General features: G+C 40.2%; 1 protein-coding gene across 1 annotated transcript; it reads left to right on the top strand.

The window, feature by feature from the left end:
* Window positions 1-1159: 1159 nt before the first annotated feature.
* On the top strand, window positions 1160-7174 carry LOC108563182 (the record flags this gene model as incomplete). The annotated part of the gene is made up of 4 exons (XM_017921789.1): window positions 1160-1933; window positions 4432-4605; window positions 5517-5655; window positions 7053-7174. Coding segments are annotated over exons 1-4 (1209 nt in total), but the record flags the coding sequence as incomplete, so codon positions are not given.
* Between the last annotated feature and the right edge of the window lie 3448 nt (window positions 7175-10622).

The raw sequence follows: 10622 nt of genomic DNA, 5'->3' as shown, positions 1-10622 counted from the left end.
CAAAAAAATACACTCAACTGTGCGACCGTCTCGTTTATCTATGAATACTATTAGAATTGCTGATATTCTTTTGGATTTCGTTATCATTCGGGCTCTTCGCATTCAAATTTTCGCTGCTCAGGACTTGGTACCTGTTTTTACTTAAGTTGCATTTGTTCGTATTTGCGTCCAATTCAGTTAGTTATTTAATTATTATTTTATGCATACAATGTTGCATACAAGAAGTGGTAAGTTGTTGGCAGTTGATTTTTGTTGAATGTTGACGCCATCTCATTGTGAAAGGGTTAAGCGTTACGCACAAACTAGACAGTGAAAAATCACGTGCTGTTAGATGACAGGCACAATTTTCGGAGACATTCGGGAGTGTTAATAATCAATGTTATGCCTTTGTTGTCGGGCGCAGCGAGCGCCGAAAGTGGTCGATTCCAGGCAGACAGGCCTGACACGCTTAGTAACTGTCCCGCTGCAAGTAGAAGGGTGGTGGTGGCTTTGCGCGTACTTGCAGATGACGCTGTTGAATAATTGCAATTTCCAATTTTGCCGTTGTTCATTGCGTCATTCTCGTTATTTACCTACTGCTCACGTTCATAATTTATACACATATATACTACACACCCACTCGTAGATACATACATATAAATATTTTTCCAATTCCAAACGGTGGTTCAGTAGAAAGTAGATTCTTATGCGATCACTACGCGTGGTTCTATTCTTTAAGATAAGGACGTTCCGATCGCTATAGAGACGATAAGACGCAAAGTACACCCATACATCAGTTACTTATGTGCGTTACAGTTGATGATGCTGTTTTATCCCGAATCCGTGGTGCGAACGAGGTGAGCTATATACCTTCTTTTAAATATGTTTATAAATAATATGTGTATTTAATATTAACATCGGAGATTGTAGATATGGCAAAAAAACATCCGGCATCCAGTATTGGTGGAGGAGAACAGCTGTCGAGCGTACTTCGGTCCCCTACCACTGGTGCTCCAGCGATTGCCGCTTCGGTTTCGGTCGGCTGTGCAAGCCATCAACCTACTGCGACTTCTTCGGTTAGCGGTAGTGTATCCGCGGCCTGCGCCAGTGATTCTTCGTGCGGATAAACTTGTGTTAAGGATTGTGGATCGAGCACGTGCTTCTGCAAATTAGCGTTAACATGGTGCTAGAAACTATCATCCACGAGATGAGTGGTGTCGACTTGGACTCCTCCGAGGAGCTGCAGTACGGTCCCGGCATCGTTAGCAAGCTTAAGAATAGGTATCTAAGTTTGCATATGAGGAAGGCGGCCACGCTAAAGAATATGCTTGATGAAGACCACCCAATTAAGGAGGAAAACAATCATAAGTTCCCAGATAGCAGCAACCAGTTGTTCGAATCAGCAGAAAACAAGTTTACAATTTGCGTTAACCGCCCGAAAGGGCCAGCTCCAGTCATGAACGAGAAGGAAAAACCACCAGCCGGTGTCGTGAAGCAGGTGAAAAAGATCTTCGAGACACGACCGGAGCGCCCCACTAAGCCTCCTCAACATACCGGTGATGTAGCCGCTAAAGTGGCCACCTTCAAGAGCATCATCACGAAGGCATTCACGAAGCCGACACTCAAGCAGAAGCCGCAGGTGGACAAGCCGCCTCCAGCTCGTTTGCCCATCCCTTCAACGCCACCGCCGAAGATGCCTCTGCCCAGTCCCATTCCGGACGTCTCCATGATCAATGCCGAGCAAACGGACAAAGAAGAAAATACCTCTAGTCTCACTCAAACCCCGGACTTGATACTCCACTCTAGTCCCATACACACGAAACCATCGACGCGTCGAGAGGCCGACCTGCAGGATCAGCAGAACTGTATCGTGTTCAAATTCACAGGTCGGAAAGATGAAGACTTTGTTGGAAATGACGGCACCATCCGCACCGGGAAAATCGAAAAACCTAAGGTAAGTTACATTCCAGTAGACTCATACTACCTATTATTAAACAACATACATGCAAATCCACAAGACCATAACATTCCATAGGAAGTTGATTAGCTATTTATAAACATATAATCCTTTAAAGCAATACGCTGTAACTATCAACGTTGGCAGTATGTTTTACATCCCCGTTTCGTCAGGAATAGAGTTTTTTTTTGGTTTATATTTTTGTTGCATAATCGGCTAAGACTGCCGATTTCTTTATTTTCGGTATTTTCTTCGGTTTTTCTCCGAGTCTTGTTCCGCGTGATCTAGGGACTGCGTTTTTTGGTGGCGTTACGACTTGGGGAGGGTGGTTTTTCCGTTTTTGAGGTTGATTTGCTTTTCGAGGAATCTAATTTTTCGAAAGTTTTCAGATTTAGTGAGTCGTTTAAAAATCAAGTGCGTGTAGAAAAAAATTGTATTCCAGGCGCTATCGCACAGATAGCGCGCTCGAGTTTTTATGCGGCGGATAAGGTGTTGACGTAGTTGTGACGCGATATTATCTGAGACGTAGAGTTAGCTGCTCTGCGACGACTCGGCTATCGCCCAAACACGTGGTATCGGACTTTGTTCGAACGACGGTGCTTTTTTTGTCGCGGGACTTGGAGAAATTCTCGCGAGGACCTGACCGAGGGCGGCTTGCAGACCAGCGATCAAGCCCCTGAAATTTGTTTCATCCCCTTTGTTTTTTGCACTCACATTATTATTTACCTTCTCTGGTCAGCCCACGGAATGGTTTTCATAAATTTAATTAATTAAATTTATATTTAAATTAATTCTCACTAATTGGTCATTAAAGGGATTAAATTCTTTATTTTTTGCTGAGGGAAAATCGTCGCGCTGACCCTGTTCAACACGCACGTTGTATTCTCTCCCGTCAGTTTTCTTTTGCTTGCTTGACCGCTGGTGCCATCTGGAGTTAGGTGCTTTTCGCGGTGGCGCTGTTGTATCAGCGCTGCTGGGGGTGCTGCTTCGCCCGTCTGCGTGTCTGTGTGTGGGAGACGATTAATGATTAATTGCCGCGGGATTTATTACACTTGGAGTTACGTAATACTTGATTTATATTATAAGGGGTCTCGAGCACGGTCTCCCTTCAGGGTGCGTATAGGTGTGTGATTTCATTTCCGTTTATTGGGTTGAATTTTTCTTATTTAGTTTTATTTTTTCGTTGCGCAATAGGCATTATTTTGGTCATTTTCTTAGGTTTTCTCCGGGTCTCGGTGTGTCTGACTAGGGGTTGCGTTTTTGCTCGGTGTCGCGATCTGGGAAGGGTGGTTTTACCCCTGTGGGGGATGTTTTGCTATTCGTAGAATATTAATTCACGAAAGTTTTGAGATTTAGCGAGCCGTTTAAAAATCAAACGTGTGTATAAAAAAAATGTGTTTTTCGCGCTATCTTGCTGATAGTGCGCTTGAGTTTTTATGCGGCGGATAAGGCGTCGATAAATTGTGACGCGGTGGTTTTTGTTTGCGCGCGGAGTCAGCTGCTCCGCGACGACTTGGTTATCTATCAGCCACGTGATCTTGAACTTCGGTTCCGACTGTGTATTTTTTGCCGCTGTAGCGGGAGTTGGAGAAATTTTTGCGGGCGCGGTCCGGCCCGCCCTCGCGAGGTCTTGGCCACTAGCGGCGTGCTGACCACTGCAGGTCAAGCCCCCTGAGGCTCGTTTCACCCCTTTAGTTTTTTTCGCGTGAGCAATCGCCGTTCGCCCTGACCAGAGCGGTTAATTTAGGATTTGTTTAGTTTCTTTTGTGCGAGTTCTTCAAAATGCCTAACGACCGCTGAGGGATTTTGCGACTAAACTTTGACCTTTCTGCGGAGTTTTATCGATTGTGGTGGTTGCATCATAAGTTGAGGTCTAGCTTGACCGGTGGTTAGTACCTAAGGGCCAGCGGGCCCAAGGGTTGGTGGTTTAAGGGCCAAGGGTCGAAGGGTCAACTTTTTTTTTGCGGGATGAGTAAGGCGACAGGAAAGGTGGTTCGTCGCACCAGTGATGCTTCCGCTCCGGGTGTTTCTGTGCGTCGCGCTAGCGATGCGTCGGCGGCTCGGGTACGTCTGATGATATTGGTGAAGCAAAAAAGGGGTCGGGGGCTATGAGGAGGTTAGGGACATGGGTAAAAAGTTTAGGAAGGCCATTATGGCGCATGCTGCAACCAAGGAGAAGGCCTTGACTCTTATGACGGAGAAGTCGTGGTTTGAGACGCGGATCTTTGAGCTGATGGCGCAGATTGCTGTGGCAGTGGTCAAGAAAAAGCAATTGGATGATCTTATTAAGGAGGGATATACTGTTGCGGGAGCGGATAAAGGGGATGTTTTGCCTAAAATTCTTAATACCAATGTACTTTTTTTTTTATATAAATGTATTTCTTTCTATAGACGTGTTACTTGGTTTTCACCACGTTCATACGAACGTACACTTTGTTATATCTTTGTATCACGATGTTATTATAACAATTACTCATTGTTTTTTATTCTTTCAGACTGGTGAAGGAGAAATCACGATATTACCAGGAACGTCGATGACATTTGTGGACTACGAGGAGGAGCAACGATCGTTGGAAGGTCCTATGAGTCCTTGTGATGTGAGCTTCATTAACGACAACATTCTCATCAACGGCCGTTCTAATCTTAGTCAAAAAACCAAAAAGCCCAAGGTAATGACATAAAGCTTACATACTTAAACCCGTTCTTCGGGTTCTTCTCTTTTTCATACATACATACGTACGTACATGCATACAAGATGCTCCGCAAAAACTAGTTCCGACGACCGCATTTTTGCTTATCACAATGGATGGCTTCAATGGGGACTAGCAATTTTAGAGTTTACTTCAATTGAATCGGACGATCGCTCCCCCATATAATGTTTAGGTCAGTTTCCCCCGTTTCCATTTAAATGCGAGTTAAAAAGGAAGTGCACTTGCGGCCACATTTTACTCGCTCCGTGAAAGGAAGCGTCTAGAAGTTCGCAGATACTTTTGTGCATGTGACCTTTTTATTCGTTCGCCCCGATAAGACGTTTCCATGTTCAACATGAAAAATTTTATACTGAAGTGTATGATGAAATCGACACGGCAGGTGCATATATTGATCCTGAGTTCACCCTTTCATTTGCTCTTTTATAACCAATAACAAGAACTATTTCAAAAAGTTTCATCTTGGAACACACATCAATATGTGGATACATCAAATTTAGTAACACGCATATCGAAAATGACCATATTATAATTGCTTTATTTTCGTTTGTTTATTAATGCTATTACAACTTAGAGAAGAGCAAACAATTACTGGTTCTACTTTTTTGCAGCTTCTTTCTATCGAGTTCAATTAATTGACGTTTTGTTCCGTGAAAGTGTAGATAATATGGCATTTCACTGGGAAACGTATCAGACGTTTATTGTTTTTGTCACCGATCCTAAAACATCTGTCGCGTCTTTCTATATATGTATGTTTTGTATGTATGTAGGTATGGTACACATGCGGTTTTGCTTCTTCTTGCCCGTAGACAGCAGCTCACCACGACAAAGAATGTATTATTGACATAACACGACTTCCGTTTGTTTTGCAGATGAAAATCCGGTTTGTCGAGGATGTACCGCAAATATTTGTGTACCCCTCGGAGGCTTCGATGCTTCTCCTCGATCAGCAGGACGTTCAATCTCCAACGACGATTGGCGCTATGGGACACACCGTGCCATCTCTAACAGGTAAATATATCTAACTGGAAAGGTCGAAATCCGCTCTCGATCAGTTCTAATTAGGTGCATAGACCGAATCCGAGGATTAATTCTTTCTAAACGTGTTTAATGTTACGCGAATGTTATGGGACTCGAAGATATTCTGGGTTTGGGTTTCAAAGAGCCTCGTCATTTCATGTAATGGAGCGTTTAATAATCATCATCGTGGAACATGTTGCATAATGCATGCCATACGATACGGTGTCATTTTAATTAATTCAAATAAACTAAAAGTATGTAATTTCTTAATTATTAAATAAAATAGAAGAAAATATAATCTATAACCTTTTCATCCGATGAAAACCAATTTTTGAATGGTTCTTTCAAGAAAATAACAAAAGTTTGATTATTAGTTATTTAAAATCGACGAAACATGATTTCTTTATTTTGATATTTTTATTTTGCAAGACCTTAAATTATAGAAACAAAGTAAAAACTTGATTGTCATGCATACAATTTATGTTTCATGTGGTATTAAAATATCTACATTATTTTGCATGCTTCTTGAGTTTTGGTATTGAGGTCAAACCGCGAAGAGAGATGGTCGAGGTCTCCAGTGGAGAAGATTTTTGATATATATTTGTGTGCTCCAAAGGACGGTGTTGGTGCTCTCGATGAGCCAAGGCCCACCGTCGGAGAAGAAGTTTGCTGATCATAAGGAAGCAGTTATTAGAGTTCTTCCTCTCAATAAAAGGAAGTGGCGCCCTGAATCATCCAACGTCGGGACTCACGCCCAGCCGACTTTGAAGATGTTTTTACATTTGTATTTTTTTTCGTTCACGAAGCACCCGTCGTGTTACAATATTTTGTAATACCTTTTTTTATCAACAATAATAATGAGTTGCATAATATAATGGCTTTAGATTATATTTTAAACTTCTTTGCTAAGTTCTACATAATCTATGATTGTGGAATAAGTGGAATAAGTCCTTGGAATTAATTAAATTATTGATATCCTTTTTCATTGACGCTTAATATTTTCTAACTTACATAAGAAGCTAAATTCAATTAGTCGTTTTTAGTAGTGAGAAAAAAAAAACTATATATTTATTAGTAATGGAACAAATATTCGTACGTACATATTTGTTTCTCAACCTATGGGTCGCGAAAAGACAACTGTCATCTTGTATCAAACCTAGGAAATTGCACTCTTAGCGATTTTGTAGGAAAGAGAGGTTGAGAAACACTGACATGAAGTACAAAAGTATAAGGAAACAATCATAAATATGCGATTCGCCGTCCGATTAATTGCATTCACTTAACGTACAAAATTTGTAATATGTTCGTTAATTGAACACTGGCCGAATTTAACTTTAAAATTTGTATTAAATGAATATGTTGTAATGTATGAAAATTATTTGTTGCAGGTTCATCATCGATGGGGACGTACACTCTGAAATCAGGCTGCAGCAGTGAAGAGTTCGATGACCCAGCAGTGTTGGAGCGCGAGGAACCAGTTTTGTTCAGTTCTGGGACCATTCCAGACATTATATTTCTACATACATACAAACATATAAATGTTTAAAGAAAACGAAGAGAGAAAAAAAAACATTTTGAAAATTCAATATTATATCATTAGTATTATTATTATTATTATTATTATTATTATATCTTTAGTTTAAAAAAAAAATACTCAAAGAAGAAAAGAAAAAAACATACACTATTAATCACTTTTGTAAAGTACGGAAATATTTTCCTATGATTGCATTTAAAAATGTATTAGAAAAGAACTGATCTTTTTATATAAATATATTTATAATACGCTACTTCTAAGTATTATCTTATATAGTTATACATGAGGATTACAAAAAACAAAACACGAGGATCTTCTTTTGTCTGTGAAAGAGAAACACTATGTATTGTAATTAAGATTTATTATTTGTTATTTGTTTCTGGGTGTGTTTGGGTAAATTTAGTTTATATTTGTTGTATTCTTTTTTTGTGTTACATTATGTTTTCTTATTGTATCAATTACTAAAGGATGATGATGGCGAAGAAGAAAACAATAATAAGAATCTTTTCGCTCTATATTATACTGTATATTGTACTGTTTTGTAACATTCCCGAAGGAAACCGAAAGACTGGGAATTGATTTTCAGAATAAAAAAAAAACAAAACAAAACTCTAAATGAAAAGAATTTTGAAACTATATTGTTTCTATATATATATATATATTACATTACCTATATAAAGAAAGTAAATAACGATGCGCACGTCTTTCAATTAATTCCATCAAATCATCCTCAGAATCGTCGGGTATTCCTTCTTCGCCTCGACTAGAACCTGAATATCTCCATCCAAAGACATCAGCTTGCTTCTCAAACCGTCTATGCACTGATCCAAAAAGAATAAAAAAAAGTAAATAAAATAATACGATGAAACAATGCTTTCTGGATTGTGTTTTCGTCCCAGGCGTTACCCTATAGATCGTCTTTACTATAGACCGGTCCTGAGACATAGAATTATTCATTGCAAATAAAGCTTTGTCGTCAAAGCCGCAAAGCGTAACAATCATACGTTACGATGTAGACAAGCATTTCAGGTTTTGAAGTGCGCATGCGTAGAAGTGAATCCGTGAATATTTAAAGATTTCTCAAACAGATAGCACTAGAGTGGATCTGAAAATACCCATATCACCAAAATGTTTTTATGTATTTAAAAAAAACCATACCGCCACTTAACCTAGACCAGTGGATATGAAAATACCCTTATTACCAAATTGTTTGTATGTATTTTTAAACATAAAACCTGAGGGTGACTTCACCTAACGTAATATTTTCTCGGACTTAGGACAGTAGAGTAGATAAGGAAATAAATAATTCTATAAATTATTGAGATGTATTTCTACAATAAAACCAAAATCAATACAGGCAAACCAAAAATAAATATAATTTATTATTGTACAGAAAAATAAATCATAAGAAATATAGGTTATGAATTTATTACATTGAGATATCGCGTTTCAATCTAGGATAATTACAAAAATACAAAAATAGAACACAGTGCCACAGATCACAAAAGTTTCTAAATTACAAAATGGATAGTTCACGTAACCAGTACATTTGAGCACAAGTATATTTGCAATAGTATATATGAATTATAGGAAATATTAAATACAAACGAGTTATATAGTTTAAATTTTTTTTTTTATCTTTTATTATTCATTCACAACCTGCCAACATCCCTGGCTAAAAGTTGAATGTTTTTGGCAAAGACAGAAAAAAAAGAAAAAACAAAATAAAAGCATGGAGCGGAACGATTTCCCATCGGAAATCTTCGTATAAACAATTATAAATTTAACTAAAAAGAAATAATTCGATGACAATAACAACCCAAATAAAAAACCAACAATAAAACTTACTTTTATTTTCTAAAGAGGAGGTCGAGAGTGTTGTGTCTCTTTAGTATGTGGGGGGTGTCACTATTATCTAGGAGAGATAACGCGAGACTGTTGGGGTGGTTTTCCAGTCTGTTTTGGTAACGGGCACTGAATATGGGGATTTCACTCTTAACAGTGTTCATGTGGAGGTCGTTGTGTATCGTGTCGTTCGTCACGTACCAGGGAGCCTGCACCAGGATTCGCAGGCACTTCGACTGGAAGCGTTGCAGGATCTCTATGTTGGAATTGCTGGTTGTTTCCCAAAGCTGGATGCTGTACGTCCACACTGGCTTCAGCACTGTCTTGTATATCAATAGTTTATTTTCGAGGGATAGTTGTGATCTTCTTCCGATCAGCCAGCACAACTTCCCGAACTTAATGCCCAGTTGCTTTCTCTTCATTGCTATGTGCTTCTTCCACGTGAGTAGGCGATCCAAGAACAAGCCGAAGTATTTGACATCGTCGGCCTGCGGGATAATTTTGTTGTTCAGTGTGACCGAGGGGCAGGTTACCTTTTTGAGGGTGAAGGTGACATGGCTGGATTTGGTTTCGTTGACTTTAATCCGCCACTTCCTGAGCCAACCCAAATACGCGTCGAGATGACTCTGGAGTCCACGCACAGCAATAACCGGATCCCGTTGGACGAAAGGATCGCGACGTCATCGGCGTAGGTAGCTATAGTGGTTTCATGAGATGTCGGCAGCTCGTATGTAAATAGGTTACACAACACCGGTCCCAAGATGCTTCCCTGCGGCACGCCGGATTCGATTGGATACAGCTGTGTTACTTCACCCTCCATCTTCACTTGGAAGAATCTATCACACAAAAATGACTTTAATATGCTGTAAAAGGTGTGAGGCAGCGTACTCTTAATTTTGTAGAGCAAATCCTCGTGCCACACTTTGTCGAAGGCTTGTGTTATTTTGAGGAACACAGCGGAGCAGTACTGCTTTTCCTCCATGGATCGTCTTATGTCGTTCGTCACGCGATGGATCTGCTTGATGGTGGAGTGATGTCGTCGGAATCCGAACTGGTGGTCCGGAATCACACCCTCCTCGGACAAGAATGGACGGATCCTCCGGAGCAATAACCTCTCGAAAACCTTGGACATCACCGGCAGCAGGCTGATGGGTCGGTAGGACGTGACCTCTTCTGAATCTTTTCCCGGCTTCGGTATGACGACGAGCTGAGCGACTTTCCAGTGGGAGCGAAAATAACCCGTTCTCAGCAGGGAATTGAAGATGGTCGTCAGCAACACTATGGCCTTTCTGGGTAGCTCCTTCATCACCCTTCCCGTTATTAGGTCGTAGCCAGGAGCCTTACTCGGTTTTAGGTTTCCGATGACATCCATCACCTCGAATGGTCGTACGGAATTTATAAGGAGTGACATCTGGAACGGAGCTTCCAAGAATTCATCGATCTCGCCCGATTCGTCAACGGTTGTCTGATCCGGAAAGAGTTGGAACACGTTCACAAAGTGTTCAAAATATTTATTAATTATATTGTAATGAAATTGACTAAGGAAGAAAGTTTCAACACAAATGTGTAAACTTTAACC

Source organism: Nicrophorus vespilloides, unplaced genomic scaffold (assembly GCF_001412225.1).
Source record: "Nicrophorus vespilloides isolate i.1.1-1 unplaced genomic scaffold, Nicve_v1.0, whole genome shotgun sequence".
NCBI classification, from domain to species: domain Eukaryota; kingdom Metazoa; phylum Arthropoda; class Insecta; order Coleoptera; family Silphidae; genus Nicrophorus; species Nicrophorus vespilloides.
This window is presented reverse-complemented; position numbering and strand designations above follow the sequence as displayed.